This window comes from Lycorma delicatula, chromosome 1 (genome assembly GCF_047948215.1).
Source record: "Lycorma delicatula isolate Av1 chromosome 1, ASM4794821v1, whole genome shotgun sequence".
Taxonomy (NCBI): domain Eukaryota; kingdom Metazoa; phylum Arthropoda; class Insecta; order Hemiptera; family Fulgoridae; genus Lycorma; species Lycorma delicatula.
Window position 1 is genome coordinate 133,390,471 of NC_134455.1, and position 18,316 is coordinate 133,408,786.

General features: G+C 29.9%; 1 protein-coding gene across 15 annotated transcripts in view; it reads left to right on the forward strand.

Annotated features, from left to right (window-relative positions):
• EndoA (SH3 domain containing GRB2 like, endophilin-A) overlaps positions 1 to 18,316 on the forward strand; it is a 478,525-nt gene that overhangs the window by 420,917 nt on the left and 39,292 nt on the right. For 14 of the 15 annotated variants that reach the window (XM_075361486.1, XM_075361385.1, XM_075361481.1 and 11 more), the window contains 2 exons: positions 11,026 to 11,144; positions 15,261 to 15,445. In XM_075361486.1, coding sequence (XP_075217601.1) covers positions 11,026 to 11,144; positions 15,261 to 15,380 — 239 coding nt within the window. In that variant the 3' untranslated portion in view covers positions 15,381 to 15,445. Of the gene's footprint in view, positions 1 to 11,025; positions 11,145 to 15,260; position 18,316 lie in introns of those variants that run through there. The other variant, XM_075361395.1, reaches the window with a different exon arrangement.

Sequence of the window (18,316 nt, forward strand, 5' to 3'; positions counted from 1 at the left end):
GAACCCATTTTCCCATCTTCTGGATCTTTCCCATGGCTTTCAAACATATGGAGACGGCTTCTAATGTTACATTTAATTGATCCGTTAGTTGTTGCTGTGTTTGAGCGTCATCCTCATCCAACAATGCTTGCAATTTGTTGTCTTCAAACTTTTTCTGTGATCTTCCACATTCTTTGTTTCTCACATCGAAATCGCCACTTTTGAATTTTTTAAACCATTCAAAGCACTGTGATTTACCAAGGGCCTGCACACCGTAGGCTTCAACAAACATTTGAAGCGATTCTGCAGCAGTTTTTTTTAAATGGCAACAGAAAATCGATGCTGTTCACAAATTGTAGTATGTAGGTACAAAACTTGACACGTTCACCGCTAATTAATACAATGCTGTTGTATGAAACTTGTATTGTTGCGAGTTGAAAATCGTTGTCAGCTGTCAAAGAAAGAAATTGGTGCCAGTGATCCAGTTTGATGGTAACTACATTGATGGAAACTGGAATTCCGGTTTTATATTTACACATCTAGTACATATATATTTTCACTGGAAGCACTGTTTACAATATTGTTAATACTATATGATTATTGGGACTGGGTAAACCTTCACACTCAATTACAATTGACAATTCCATTTTATATTCTATTTTTATTTTCACTTTATTATTTAAATTTCATCATAGAATTCAATTTATTAAATTTGATACAAAATAAATGAGCTCTACTGCCCACAGAACTATTAATTTTTTACTTATTTTTTTTAATGATTTTCACATATACCAAAGTACTGTTATTTAAGATATTTTGAATTATGTTTGGTATAAATTATTTTAGAATATGAAGCACGTTTCTAAAGTACCAACCAATAAGTCATTAAAAGAACAAAAAAAATTTATTACCTTTTATATATTTGTACTCACTTGTTTTTCTAAGCATTGCTGCTATCTAGCAACAAGGATTTTAATCCTGTTTTGAAAAATCTGCTACTTGAGATGTAAATCAATTCAACACTTCTGTTTTTAATTCATCATTATCCTTGAACTGTTGAGAACTAAGCTATTTTTTTTATTTATTTCTTTTCTGAGGAAGAAATGACATGGTAATTACTAGCCATGAAAATTACTAGGTTGAAAGGAGGTTAATCAAAAAGTTCCCTTATATATTGATGAGTCTTCTTGACAATGTTTGGGCATGAATTATTGTGGATGAACCAGCCTCTCAGCACCGCTTCAGCATACTGAATTGTATGTTTTAGTTTTGAAAGTTTCACAGCATATTTCTGTTTTATAGCTCCATGAAATCCACTTGCAGGGTACCTTTTTTCCCCAGAGAACAGTCATCTTGATCTTCTGGATTGACCGGATTTGTTTGAAGTTTTTGGTTCTAGTGACTTTTAAAGATGCCACTACATTCAGGATTGTTGTTTGGACTCAGTGTTGGTGTATGAAATACACATTTTAACTTCCCTAGTTCTAAGAAAAAAAATCTGGCTCTCATAGAGGTCCAAAAATGTTTATACATCTTTTGATTTTTGTGGGGGGTCAATCAATATTTTCAGAGCCATCTTTCTTACAGTTTATGACAACCTGGTTTTGCAGTAACAGTTTTGTATACTGTACAGTGTAAAATGCGTAGAAATTACATTACTGGAATGCTAATTTTAAATAATCAGTTTTCTCAAACTTTTCTATTCTCTTGTCAATAAGGTCATCTCTTTGGATGCTAGGCCTTCCACTTCCTTCATCCTGTTGAAGATTTTTCCCTTATATTTTCCTTTACTTATACTGTAGGCCTGTAAATGTCACATAATTGATGATAAATTTCAGAAGTATTACATTTTGTGTCGAGTAATAGTCACATTCCACTTCACAACCAGTGGGATTGTTTATTGTCGCAGCCATTGTTATTCACTGCCATCAGTAAGACTGATAGCTAACTAATGAAGAATCAGAGCTACTGTGCATACTTGATTTATTGATGCCAGCACTTTTGTTAGTAATGAACTCTTCGTTTAGAAACATGCTTCATTCTTGATTAAGTTTCAATTTAATTTTTATCTGATTGTACAAGCCATTATAGGACTTTAAGAGAATTAGAAAAATAATATCAATAATTTTCAGCTTTATCATTAGAAGTACAATCAAATTTTTACAGATCTCTACACAGATGTTGATCATCTTTTCTTTTTTTTACAGCTAAAGATTTTATATGTGTAACAATTTCTAGTCAATGAAATATTTAATAATATCAGTGATACAAACGGTTGCATTAATGATTTCTGTTCATTTCGTAGAAACTGGAATAGCATCCATTCAACTTAAGTGATTCCACAAAACTATTCTCTTTCTTATATTAAGCCAGATAAAATCATAATTGTTTATTGTTAATAACCTCTAGAATTCTGTTTACAACTATCATTTTCATTTAATGCATCGTAGTGCTATTGATTTGTTATTTGTTTTATGTTTTAATTTTGTATTTATTTTGAAAATTAAAATGTATTTCTTTTATTTGATTTCTATGTGTTAATGAATATACATATATTTTTTCTACTAACATTAAATGTATGGTTAGAAAAAATAATTAACATCAAAATAGCTCTCGGCAACCTGTAAAGTTTCATCATATTTTTTATTATTATATTAAGCACTTAATAATCATAACCACTATAGTAATTTGCATGCATATCAGTTTTTAGATAGATTGATGTGAAAACAAAAACCCTTTCATTTCAGATGCCAGTGATTGATTTTCCAACCACAGATTGGGGAAAAAATTATGATCAGTGGTTTAAGTACTGTTTGTAATATATTTTTTCTTGCTTGTTATTTGCTCTGGCAAATACAAGCAAAAACAAAAAAAGAAATACGTTTCACCTAAATCAATTTTAAAGCTATATTCAGTATAATTTATAGATACAAAGAACTGTTGCAGGGTAAGTAGCTTATTTTCTCTTCAGGCATTTGACTAGTTTAATGAACTTCATTATTCTATTCAGTGAGTCTCACAGCCTCATTATATGTCTCCTACAACTTACGTCTTAGGTTATCTTTATCATATGTTACAATTTTTTGTTCTTTGTCTTCATTTCTGTTTTTACTTTGTAGAACCAGTCACTTGCATTAGTTTTTTTTTTTTAGTATAAAGTTCCTTAAATCTTGGCGATTTCATTTATGCTTTACCTTATTTTATATATTCTTTCAAAAACTTAATTGTTTTATGTACTCTGTTAAAATTAAATCATTTCTTATTTTTTTATCAAATTGTCTAATTTTTAAAATTCTCTTTTAATAGTGCATCTGAATAACCTCTACCATTTGTTTTCTGGCTCTCCTATTTTTTATTATTCATTTTATAAAGTACAGTACTCATGAAAGTAAAAGCTTTTCTGTTTATTTAAGTCTGCTTTCGATATCTTTTTTACTCTATTATGTTACTTTGCCATCTACATAGCAGCTATAGCTATGTAGGAGGGAAACTATGGTGATCAGTAAAAATTGGGCATATCCAATTTTCACTGAATCCAGAAAACTAAAAAATGACATTGAAATTTCCATGGCAGAATGGGCGAATTAATGTATGTTGGCGTGTAAATCGCCTTATAGCTCTAGAACTACTTGACCGATGTTCACAAAACTTTGCTATAATATTTCTAAAGGAAGGATATTGACGCTGTTAAATTTTCAGTTCAAAAGGCCACTGGGTGGGGGATACAGGGGAAAACGAAATCGTCTCCAGATTTTACATAATTAAGTTTATATATTCTTCTTATAATTTTATGAATATTAATAAAGAAACGACTTTTGTGAAAGACTTTTTTCCTAAATTTCACCCACATACCTGAAAATGATTTTAATTTTGAAGAGTTATTGAAGCACGTATAGGGGTGATTTTTGTTCCATTTTTTTTTTTTTTTTAAGTTTTTGTGGACAATTATAAGAAAAAATCTTTTGTGTTAACAAATTTTTTTGCTAAATTGCACCCCCACTTCAAAAAATAGTAATAATTTTGAAACGTTGTAGAAGTCAGTGCAGTAGGTCTTTTTCGTTGTAGTTTTTTCTATTAGTATCTTGTTGGATCCACAAATTTCTTCTCAATCAAAGTACCCCTTATTCACCACTCAGCATCCCACTTAGCGACCAGACTACTGCTGTACTCATCTGCTATGTTGTGACATCACAGGTGAACAGTAGAAGTAAATATTTAAAATGTAAAATTTATTTAAAGTGGCCGTTAGTACTGTCAAACCCACGTGAATGAAATACACAGTATGTGTGCACGCTTTAGTTAGAATCATTCAATTAAATAAACAAAAAAATATTGTATGTAAATAATTTGGTAAATATTTTTAATTAAGTTGTGTATGTAAACCATGCATTAGAAAAAAGCCACAGGATGGGAAAGTCCTACAGCTGTGTTGTCAGCTGTTTTTCTTATTTTAATATACAATTTCTCATCATTTTTTTTCTTTTTCCCAGAAAAAAATAAATTTTTCATGTTATCATTGTTTAACTTTTGTCTACTTTTAGACTGAATTTCTTCCCAACTATCAGTTCATAACATTTGTTACATCAAACAATTCATTTCCTACTAGTCTAAGCTAATTCTTATACAAATTGTAAATAAATCTCCATATTTCAGTCTTATCTTTTTCTTAAAAATGTTTAGTATTTTATTCTATTTTATCAGTTGGGCAAATTAAAATTGAACTGCTACAGACTAAAATCAGCCACAGATATAACATTTTATGAATGAAATGAAAACGTAAATGAAATTAAATTTTGTATTCACATAGCACATTATTTGAAATGAGTGCCCTGTGCAATGATGCACATTTGTGCTTGAGTGATCATGTTGAGAGTCATCTGGCGTAAAATATTGTGTTGAATGTTTATCGTCTGTTTATTGGTAGTGCAAGGATTTGATTCACAAATTCTATCCTTCAAAATGCCTCTAAGGAAAATCTCACAAATAGATAAATTAGGGAAATACAGAGAGGCCGTTGCGCTATTTTCACAGTTTATTTTTTTTGTAAAAGCTATATGAATCCATGCAAGTGAATCATATTATTTGTGACATGTTGCTCCGTCTTGAAAGTAACTATTTTTTTGCATGAACTGTTCAGTGAGTGTAGAATTTCTTAAAAGATTGTATGGTATACTTCTGTCTATGTTGACAATCTATTCAAAAATTATTGACTCCACTGTACAATTACCAGAAACAACACACCATACTCTAATTTTCTCGTGGTGAAGTGGGTGTTCAAAGGCTGATGAGGATTTTCAATCATCTAATTTTTTTTTTTAACTTCTCATTCTTAAACACCCCCAAGGTAACCAGCCTCTGCCTGTTAAGACATAGAATGATCACCTCAGAGTGTCGTGGCAGCAGTCTCTTCCCACCGTAATTGCCTCCTTTTCAGAGGACTTCCCATCGGGGTCCCTTTAACCTCATCACAGCACACCAACCTCCTCTTCTGGATAGCCGGCATACCCCTCTGCTGAATCATCTAATACCTGGTGTTATGTAAGTTAACATGCCCAGATAAATGAAACTGAGCTTGACTAACATAAAATACAGCATTCGGTTTATCTTTGTTGAAAATTTTTTTGAGAAGCCAGTCACAATAATTAAGATTTTTCGGTTTGACTGACTGTTCTCTTAAGTTGTTACGAATTGTTCCATGATATAATTTCAGTTTTAAATCTTGAAGAATTTCATGGAAAGATTATATTTTATACTACTTTGTTGTGATAACTTAGATGTAGACTTTTTCGGGCCTTTAGATTATATATTGGCTACGGCCTGTGGAATCTTAACAAAAGGTTGCCTGTTCCATTTTACGTTTCAAATCAAGCCTGTTGTAAGTCAATTTTAACCAAATTATGTATGCTACTACTTGCATTAGGAAATTTTTCCACAAATATTTGACACTGTTTCTTGAAAGGATCTAGAATGCATGGAAGGATTGAAGTACTTCTATCCTTTTTTCAGTTGAATAAGGCATTGTAGAATAAGAACTGCAAAGAATGAAAACATACTGCACTGAAGCATGAACAGTTTACAACCCATAACAATAGTCAAGGATATTTCATACAGAACCAACAGTGGCATTTGTAATAGCAGTATTAAATGTAACCTAAAATAACTGTAGTTCAAGTCTGCTCGATTTAATTTTAAGCTGCTCACCCAAAATAATACCATTAATTTTTTTTTAGATCCCTAAAAATTCCACTTTCATTTTTTCTTTTTGTTGAAATTTTCCATCTAAAATTAATCTGAGGCCTAATGTTGATTTTCCTGGAATCGAATTAGTCTTCATCTAATTCAATTTCTCTACCTCATGTTCTCCATTAAGAGATGATCCCAGTTAGTTAACTGGAAACATGAAATTTTTCATTTTTAAGCACAACGGTTTTCACATTTAAGTGCTATAACTTTTAGTGCTTTAAAAGCAATAATTTTATTGAAATCTCAGTTTCATAAATCTCATTCTCCAGTCCCATAAATTTTTGTAGTAATATATAAAACATATTAAATTCTCCTTCTCTCAGATTGCATAGCGATTCAGATGGAGATAAAAATGATAGAGATTCTTTAAATATGGTATTTGAGATTCAAATAATGGTATTTGAGTGGATTTCATGTAAGTCATCAGCATGAGATAATCACCAGAAACAGATTGTTCTTTGAAGTCTGCATTTACCCACATTAGGTTAATGAATGGATTCTCATCACATCGGGGTGATGCTTCACACTCTTTCTTGGATAACTGTTGCATAATAATGTTTCAGCTATTACTTAACTGTGTACATTGTGTAGCATAAACCGTACATTTAAATTAGCATAGAATTGTTATTATGTTGGGTGATGATGTAGATAAAATTGATAAATCTTTATGTTTTTGAAGTCAGTTTAACTTTATTTAAGGTTTTATTTATGTTGACAATTTACATATGAATATTTTTATTCATTTATAAATTTTTTTTTTTTTTTATAACATTTCTGAGACCTGAATTTTCATCTCCTCTGTTAGTTTCTATAGTGGGGGTCCTTTTGCAACTTCTACATTATTTACTAGCAGTATTCAGCATGTGTTTTACTACACAAAGAAAGGTGTTTGAATATATTTTGTTCATTATTATTTATGTATTTAAAAATTGTTATATTTTTTATTTTTTATTTGTCTCAATCTTTTTTCAAAATGTTGTATAGTTTGAAACTGTACAATATTTTATTGTTTGTGTTTCTCAGGTGATAAAAATCTGTCGGGTTTTTTGACTTGAAAAAAAAGAAAACATTATGGATCATAAAAAAAAGTACAATCCTGTTATGTAAATATGACCATCAATAAACAGTTAATATGTATGTTTATTAATGTTAGTAGAAAAAAATTAACTAATTATAATAATATTAACATTTACTGAAAATGAAATTAATTATTTATTCATGACGAATTTATATCTGCTTGATATTTTGTGATGTGTGAATGAAACTATTTATTTTTACTAATGATTGATATGTTTACTAACTTAATAAAAAGTTGTTGCATTATTAGAGGACTATAAGCAATTTTTTTTTAGATGCTTCAGCAAATGCCTGTATAATAAACAGTATTATTTTACTGCTTGAATAGTTTTTCTTGCATGAAAATTATAAAAAAATAAATAAAATATGTATATATTGTAATAATATTAAATAAATAATAAAGTAATAGGATTTTTAACAGCTATCATTAAGTTACAATGTTTCTGTATATAATAAACTTGCAAATGTAGTTACTTTATAATTTGTTTTAGTGCCTGGAGTAAACATGTCTAAGCATGATTTTATTTTGTAGCAATTCTTTTGTTATTATTCTTGTATATTACTATAAAATATAACATTTTTTTTTATACTATCATTTACAAAAAAAAAATATATATTTTATACAGATCGTTTTATAATTATACATTATGTATAAATTATATTAATCCGATCAACGTAAGTACAGAATAATAAAATAAAATAAGATGACACCTACATTATTCCATAATTTAAGAAAGAGTGTTTTCATGAGTCCCTCGCATCATCAGATGCTCTATATAATTTTTCAAATTGTTCATACCAAATTACGCATTATAATTGAAATTAAAAATCCTATATTATGCATAAGATTTAAAATTTAAAACTGTTAAAAGATCCTTTACCAAATTTAAATTCAAATTAAAAATTGTATGTATATATATATATATATAAAAACATAACGTCATTTTATAAAATGAAATTAAAATCAATAATAAAAACAAAATAGAATAGAATAGTGATATAACTCTGATTAGCTAGTCCACATGGATTTCTATTTTATTTTTATTATTGATTTTAATTTTGACTTTGTAATTTAATTTTATAAAATGACTTCATATTTAATGTATAATTTGGTATGAATGATTTGAAAAATTATATAGAGCAACTGATGATGCAAGGGACATGCAAAAGCGCCCTTGCTTGAATTATGGAATAAGGTAGGTGTCATCCTATTTTATTTTATTTTATTCTGTTCTTAGGTTGATCAGATTTATATAATTTGTATAGTGCACAAGGATATAATTCTTGAAAGGATCGATTTTAGAAAAGTAATTATGTATAAATTATATAAAAAATCTATGTTTGTGTTACTTTGTATGTAATAAAAAGGATTTCTGTGGAATTTTCTTACAAGGATCAATGAAAAAATTGATCGATCAAATCTACTTACTCAAGTATAATATCAATTAATAAAAAAGAAAAATGGTTATTATTCATTTTAATATTTATAAAAATAATTGTTATTTAAATACATTTGACTGAACCAAGAGACGTTCTTTTTTAACATGATCTTATGTCATTTTGTGTTTTCATTATAATGCAGTTGTGTAGCCAAATATGTTTTCTGAATTTTATGAAATTTTGTTGAAAGAGTAATCAATTGTGTAATATAATTTTTCATAAAATTTTCCATTTTAAAATGTTTGCCTGTATATTGTTGTGAAGTGAACTGATTGTTAGCCCTCACTTGTTGTAACCATCCAACAGGCTCTTTGTGCATAGTACTTTGTAGATATTAACTTTATTATCTATATTGACGTTAAAAAGTAATTGAGCAATAAAATATACCTTTTTTAATTCTAAAATCAGTCAGTGACAACTGGTGTTCCCAGAAATAAGTGGACATTAAGTTTATTTTTGACATTGATTAACATGTTAGCTGTAGTATTTTATTTTTTATGTATGTTAAGTCCCTACTGTCTAGTATTACGTTTCCACTGGTGTGTTGCAGGACACCTCTTTTAACACTATCTGTCACTCATTGGTAGAACTGTTTGTGTTACTTAACAGTTTTACAAGCTGTCATTCTTGTTTAGGTTACAAACATACCAATTCTTTATGTTCAGTATCGCATCAAAGTGACTGTAAATTAAAAAATTTTCATCAACTATCTAGGAGCTTATGTACAGGAGAAAAATCAAGAGGAGATTCTAGGTCAGCTTTCCATAATTGTTTATACAGAACATACTTAAACAGTACTGCAGCTAATGTGTTAAACTTTCCACAATAAATTATGATCGATAAAATTCCATTTTGTATACTATTTTTAATTTTCATGTCATTAATACAACTTCATTATAAAGCTGAATCCTTTAAATTCAGTACAGAATGAGTAAAATATATAATAATTTTAAAAAAATGAAGTAAAAAGTATTTGAATAGATATTTTTTTTTATTATTTTCATGATGGTCAGTAGTAAAGTTATATTAGGATAATGATATACACACAGTTATCTATTGAGTCATTTATTAATGCAAAAATTTATTATTACATTTTAATCTGTCAGTTTAAAATGCCAGGCTGAACATGGAAGAAAAGGAGGTGTTCATAAATTTGGGAAAAAAGTATAAAAATGTGAGAAAAACGATTTAATTTTCATTAGAATTTTATCGTGGAACAAAAAGCAAAACAACAAATATGGGTACATAAAATTAATGAATAATGGTGTAGGAACTTTGGTGACAAAATGTAGATTCATTCTAAAAGTGAAATTTTTACCATAGAGATTAGTTTAAAATGTTCATAGCAATTAAACATAATTATTTTCAGAGAAGGCAACTTTGAGTGGTACTTCTATATTCAAGTACTTTACATAATATAGGAAGAATGAGATAAATTATAAAAATTTACAAATTATTTCTTTCACTAAGAGTGATGGTGTTTTATCACTTTTTTATTATAAAACTGTGATTATGTAATGTGTCATCTGTCTTAATAGCAAAGAAGTTATGTTGATTTATTACAGAAATTGATACTTGCTTATATATATGTTGTTGCTTGTATAATTTTGGTAATTTAAATTTCACGAGTATGTTTTATTCTAAAATTCAATTTGGATATACGTTGTTATATTTTGATATTATACAGTATGCATTTTGTGCTTTTGAAAATTTTTAGGAAGATTAGGAGGCCCAACTTTATCTGATACGCATTTCAGCATTAGGCTTGTTTTTGCAACCACCGATCAGAGAAATAGAGCTAGTAACTCCACTGGTAGCTTCCTACCAAGTAATAAGAATGGGCTTGTCTTTTTAGGTCTCAGAATGGAGAATCTAGCAGTTTCAGATTTATACACACCGAATCAGTGACGGGGAAGAAGGGATCAAGGAAAAGGAACAAGTGGGACAGTTTACCCGTCAGAATTGATTCGGGTAGTTTATTGTCTTATCTAGGATCCTTATCTGTCTATTAGTATATCCAAAGATATTTTTTATAATGACTGTATTTTTTTTATAATTATTTTAATGAAATTTTTTTTATCTAAGTGTTTATTATTTTTGTATTTCAACATGCAACAATTACAAATTATTAATATACTAATTAAAAATCTGGTGATATCATCTGGTAACAGATTCTACTTTACTTTTTACAATTTTTATAATATTGTATTAAAAGTAAGGTTTTGTTATATTATTTCATTAAGGTTTACCATTATTTGATGTTTATATGCATTTTTTTTTTTACAGCTTCTCCTTTGCCGTCACCAGTAAAGAGTTCCCCAGCAAGAACTCCAATGAATCGTGCTCCTTGTTGCACTGCTCTTTATGATTTTGAACCTGAAAATCCTGGTGAATTAGGCTTCAAGGTAAATATAATTAATTAATAAAAAATTCTAATGTAACTAATATTTTTGAAATTTGTTCTAATGATTTATGTGATTTAATTATAAAAATTAGTAAATTAAAAAAAAAAATAGTTCTATAGATTTTCTAAAGAGATATAAGTATTAATTTTCCAAAACAACATATTGTAGACTTCATAACTCAATACTTTATTTCTTGCCACTCAAATGAAATTCTTTAACTGTACAAAGGAAATAAAAAAAAGTTGAAAAATCCAAGTTTACTAAATTTCTATTGCACAAGACTGAACTAAATTTAATCATCGACATTCATTTTTTTTTTGGCTTGTTGATAATTGATGATCACCCAGAATGCCTTTTCTATGTATGTTCATTGTGCCATTTTAAAACATCTTACATTATTTTCTATGTGCAAGGTATGACTGAAATGTAATGCGTAATCGCTCATAACTCACAAATGAAAAGAGGTAGTGAAACGAAACAAATTTGGCATAAAAGTAAATTTTATTTACATGAAAAGCTTACATTTATTTTTCCATGTAATCACCATTTACAGCTACGCATTTCTCCCATTGGTGAACCAGTTTACTCATTCCATCAGCAAAGAATACTCATGGTCTTTCCTTGATCCACTATCTCATTGCATGTTTCATTTTTTCATCTGTAGGGAAATAAATATCTTAACTTCCTTCTTTAATTTCAGAAAGAAAAAGAAGTGAAAATCGCAAACTAGAGTATTAAGGGAGTGGAATTACATTACATTGAGTATGAAGGGAGGTTCAGATTGACAGGTTGATCACAACAGCCTCTTTAGTCGCATGCAATATGTATTTCCAAGCAGTATATTGTTGCAGAATTATCAGGATCGTAGATTGTTAAAAACAACACACATTGCCTTAAGGAGTTTTAGGATCATTTTGAACAAGTTTATCCATGTACTTTGTTTCCTTTATTAAGTATTTAGCATAGTTTAAAGTAATTTTCTGGTAAATGTTTGTTTTTAAAACTTTCTAAGTTTTTATCCTGTTTGTTCAATATAAAATTTTTACAGTCTGATTCAGTTTTATGTACAGTGTGTTCATAAAATAAATGTGAGATTCAAACATTCGTAGTTGAGGAATAAAGCGTGAAAGAAATGAAATATACATCAAAATGAAGAGAATTTTTAAAAAGTTACTGATTGTTATAAATGCATTGTTTTAATTTTTAATTGTGAGGGTCACTCAAATAGAGACTGGACTTTTGTTTTTACATTTATTAATACAAAATAAAATAAAAATCATATTTATTGCTTTTCCACATATCCTCCCTAAAGTTCTACACTTTTTTCTCAACATGTGGGAAAGAGTTTGTGATGAATCCCTTCTGCATAAAATATTTGAGGACACATCATTAGCTAACTACGCACAATCTCCTTTACTTTGTTATCACTCAGATATCAATATCCTCCATGTACCTGCTTCAATGATCCAAACAAAAAAAAAATTGTAGGGGGGATAAAAATCAGGATTGTTCGTATGTATGATAATCTAATTTTTCCCGGTAAATTTGTATAAGTTTATCACATATACTTGCTAATAACTGTGTAAGACCTGGTGTTGATGTGAAAGAGAACCACTTGTGTGCCTGAAGGTGCCTTTTGTTCTGTAGGTGGTTTTCATTTTGTCCATAGCTGGCAATGGTGCGCAACATTCACAGCACAATATTCATGCTAAAAATTGATATACGTGGTGCTACCCAAAAGTTCAGGGAATTTGAATTTCACGGGCAAACCATTGCTGGTACGACCTGCTGCCGCTAGATGTGGCTAACAGTACTCCTTGTGAATCAGTGTTCCAACAGCTGTGACGGTAAGATGCTGCATTGTTCCCTTTTGTGCGGTTGTGTAACATTGTGTTTTACTGCTTCGGCAAAGTTCTAAATGGCATATTTTAAGGGCAAAGAACCTGCATCAAATTTTGCTTTATGCTTAAAAAAACTGGTGCTGAAACCCATCGCATGCTTGTGGAATTTGTGCATTTGGTGACAATGCTATGAGTAAAAGTAAAACTTTTTTGTGGTACAAACGATTCAAAGATGGACGAACATCAGTCGATGACGATGAGCGTTCAGGAAGACCATCAACAAGTGCAACACCGGAAAACATTGTGAAAGTGCGAGAGGCTGTTGTTGCAGATCATAGACAAACAATCCATGATGTTTGTGCAATCATACGAATGTCATATGGGTCCGTGCAACGCATCTTGTCAGACAATTTGAATATGAGACGCATTGCTGCAAAATTTGTACCGAGACTGTTGAACAGTGACCAGAAACAAAATCGCGTAGCTGTCTGTAGCGAATTGAAAAATTCAGCAATAGATGACCCTAACTTCATCTCCAACATCATAACTGGTGATGAGACATGGGTGTACGGGTATGACCCTGAAACTAAGCAGCAGTCGTCGCAGTGGAAGTCGCCAAGTTCACCGCAGCCAAGAAAAGCACGCCAAGTTCGCAGCAACGTGAAGTCCATGATGATTGTTTTTTTCGACATCAAAGGCATTATCCATAAGGAATTTGTTCCTCTTGATCAAACTGTCAATGGGATGTTCTATTGTGAAGTTTTGAAGCGGTTACGTGAAAACATTAGGCGCAAACTTTCAGATCTGTGGGGTAACAACAGCTGGATTCTGCACCATGACAATGCGCCTGCGCACACATCGCTAGCCGTTCTGAATTTTTTGGCTTCCAAAAAGACGGTAGTGATTCCCCACCCACCCTATTCACCTGACCTTCCCCCATGTGAATTTTTTCTCTTTCTGAAAATAAAATTTCAATTGAAAGGCCGTCGTTTTAACGCAATTCAGGAGATTCAGGAAGAAACGCAGAACTTGTTTTGAACACTTACACCTGCAGACTTCCAGGGATGCATGGAATCATGGAAAAAATGCTGGGATCACTGTATCAATGCCCAAGGGGATTACTTTGAAGGAGACAGTGGAAATTATAAGTTATGGTAAGCTATTTTATTTTTATGGTAAAATTTCTCAAACTTCTGGGAAGCACCTCGTATCATCCCAGTCCCACACATCTTTCTAGCCCCAAAATATGATTAAAAGGACTTTTCCAGCTGACAGATGCATTTTTGCCTTTATAGGACAAAGCTCTCTACTCTTACACCAATATATATTCAATGATTTACACTTGGGAGTGTAATGATGAACTCATGTCTCATCACATTGACTATTAGATGCAGAAAATTATTTTGCTGTCATCAAAATCAGTTAACAAGACTTAGCAAATTTTGTTGGGCCTTATTTTCTTATTTCTGGTCAAAATCTTGTAACCTACTCGCACAGACTTTGTGGAATCTGAAGTGTTGTGATAATGGAATGGGCATGTTTATGACTGATTAGCCACTTCTAAAGCAATTTCATCACCCATAAGATGTTAATTGTCTTCGATAAAGTCATAAATTGATTTAATTTTGTCATCCGTCATGCTTGTCCTTGAATATCTTTTGTGTCTCATTTTCTACAGCTTCACACTCTTCCTTTAAATTTGCTGTCCCAAATTCGGGTGTATAACTGTCATATCCCAAAACTGTACTCTCAGTCTAATCAAAATTATGAGTGTTTTACATTGTCATTCATGAGAAACTTCACGATAATGTATTGAACCGAAGATGGAATCACTTGTACTGACAAGTTGCTACTGATCAGAGAGATGAATTCCAAGGCACCGTTTCACATCTCCATCCTTAATATCCTTCTGTGCCAGCTCACTCATATTTGTATGCGAGACATGAAGATAAAAATCCAGTGTATGTTTTACTCATCCTCTTATGTTTAGCATTAAAATTATATAATTTATGAAATAATTTTTTTATTGAATTTATTATTTCTATTATTCTCTACTTTTTTTGTGATTACTAATTAATCTGTCTATTATTATTCCTGTAACCATTAATTACACTATGTATTAATATGCTACATTTACTGCTCTGCGTGTGTGTGCATGCGCGTGCGCACACACACATGCTGAGAAAACTATTTTGTTTGATCAATATTGTTATGAAAATATTTGTTATTAAGCAAGTAACAATCGCCAATATTTGTTCTTTCTCTTCTTTTTTAGGAGGGTGACACAATTATTTTAACTCAAAAAGTAGATGAAAACTGGTATGAAGGAAGTATTAATGGTAGAACAGGTTACTTTCCGGTTACGTATGTTCAGGTAATCGTACCTTTGCCTTAATTGACAGACATGAACGGCGAATGATATATAAAAACTAATGAATGAATTCATCCGAGAATCATTGTGTAAGTATAAATATCTATATAATAATACATAATGGCTTTTGTTAAATAATTCATTTCAAATGTTGTTATATTAAAGAAATATTTATATATAATATTATCTAAGTGTCAAATTCATTGTATACCATTTGAGAAATTATGCGTGTATTATATGTTCCGTATTTTATTGTTTTAAATTTTCATAAAAAAAATGTTATTGCAGCTATTATTATAGGAAAGATGAACTTTTAATAAGAAACAAATTCAACTTTTTTTAAGTTACAATTTAATGTGTATGTGTGAAAGTAGTTTGTAAAAGTAGTGTGTAATGTATTTTATTTATAGCTCTGGTAAAAATTACATGTTAATTATGTATCTGTTTTTATTTTTCTTATATAAATTTTGTTATAATGGCATAAGATATTATTTTATGTAATAAATACTGTGTTTTTATTGTTAAATATTTTGTAAGTTTTATTTTCTATACTCAAGTAAAATACTGTATTTATATAATTGTGCCAATTATTACGTTAATATAATGCTTTTTAAATTATATTGAATATATATGTATATATAATAGAAATATGTACAGACTAAGTCACAGAAACCTGAAATAGAAAATACAAAATATAATACCATTTATTGACATAACTTCATTTTTTAATTAGCGTATAAGTCAAATTTCCTCCACCATTTTCCATACCCTTGTTCAGATTTTGTATCAAAATTTACACATAGTGTCTGGGATTGTTCTAATCTCTTCTTGTGTATGTATATCTATATCTCTTCTTGTGCTATGGCTTTGAGTTTGTTAATATTATAACTAATGAACGCTGTAGACTTTAGATACCCCAATAGGAAATTTTGGATACCCCAATATTTCTCCTCCTTTGGAAATTATTGTAGTTTGAAAAAATCTCTCGAATTAATGCTGTAAATGCTATGGCAATTGGGTTGCAGTTCCATCCTGCTGGAACCATGCCATAGTCAAATCGACCCCATGACACAAGCAATTCAGGAACAAGAAAATTTTGTAAATATCATTGTGTATGATCAGAATTAACTGTCGCCATGTGCCCTTTCTCTTTTTAAGAAAAAAGGGTTTATGATTATGAAACTTGTCAGAACACATCAGATAGTTACAATTGGATTATGAAAAATGGATGCTTAGGATTTATAGCAGATAAGTAACAAAAATGTTTTTTTCTTCACTGTCTTCAATAAATGAAAATGCACTTCATCACTAATTAGCAAGACCATTTTATCAGTAAAAAGTTAATAAAATTTGCACAAGATTTCATCTGATTTGCTTGTATAGATGAAAGTTCAAATCCTAGTGCAGCATTCTTCTGACACTGCTGTGGATAAATAAAGCTTTCTAATTGAGTGCTGAGGGCTCCTCATTGTTACCTGGCTGACTCTGTCAATGTTTGTAGGATTTCTCATGGAATGCACAAGTGGTTTGTTTTTCATTACAAAAGCAGTAATACAGGAATTTTTTATCCACAATTTTATCATAGTGCGGCTAGGAATGGCACCATTTTGTGGAACATTGAATTGGTTGATCACAACCAAATCACTATTCTTAAAATATAATTCTATTACGAACACATAGTGTACAGTCATCTATTGTTCCATTTTTTGTGAAGTTGCATCTGATATATGAAATCACAGCCATTTAGATTCCCGCCTACACGTCAAGATTGTTAATTTATTTTGCTTTAAAAATCGATAGGTTCCTGTGACTCATCTGTATATAATGGATTATTTTTCACGTGTAATTCATATTATTAATAATATATAATACTTTTTTGTTTTGTTTTTAATATTATATCAACCTCCAAGTGGCTAAAATTTTCAGTTTGTTTTGAGAACACTTTTTTATGTTTTATTTTTATAATGAATTAACTCTTTCCGAGTAACTGGTACACAAATTTTTTAGCTTTTACTTTAGCCATATTTCTGTACTGTTAACACATTTGTACATTGTCTTGTATCAATTTTGAAATGGTTTTTGTTTTTGATAAAAATTACATTATTTAAATTATAAACATTATTTAAAATTATATTTTTCTTGAAGGTCAAACTTATTTATGTACATTTCTTTTCAGTTATGAGTTTTCTTGAATATTATTTCTCTTTAAATGCTAGTTTTACTTTCTGGGCTGTATACTGTTTAAAAGAAAGAATTTTTATTTGGTTAAATGTTGCATTTCTTGACATTTCATAACCCCCTTTAATAAAAAAATAACTTTTATCAATAAATTTTATCGAATATGAACCTTATGGATCTTGAATCAGAATTTTATTCAATGGGTAAGTAAATTTTTTTACATAATTTAATGCTCCTGAGGGAGTTATGACACTGCCTGATAGTATTCAGTATTATTCAAACCTCTGTAAAATAATGGTAGAAAACACTTTTATTTTTTGAAGTCCAGTACTAATTAGATGATTTTATGATATTTTTATTTCACTTTGGTAATATTTTTAAGATGTATTTGGGCAATTTCATTTAGAGCAGAGTATTAAAAGCCTAATCCTTTTTTCATCAGTTATTGTTTTGATTATTATCTTCAGGTTGGATAAACCAATTTATATGAAATTTTTATGATGACTTCCAAATACAGGTTGTCATTTAATCTCCTTGGGTCCCATTTTGTAAGGAAAGTTATATAACTCTACAAGTCTTTTTAAAAAATAAATAAATAAAACTGCTTTAATGACTTCTTTTTTTTTGATTTTTTTTTTTGTCTTCAGTCATTTGACTGGTTTGATGCAGCTCTCCAAGATTCCCTGTCTAGTGCTAGTCGTTTCATTTCAGTATACCCTCTACATCCTACATCCCTAACAATTTGTTTTACATATTCCAAACGTGGCCTGCGTACACAATTT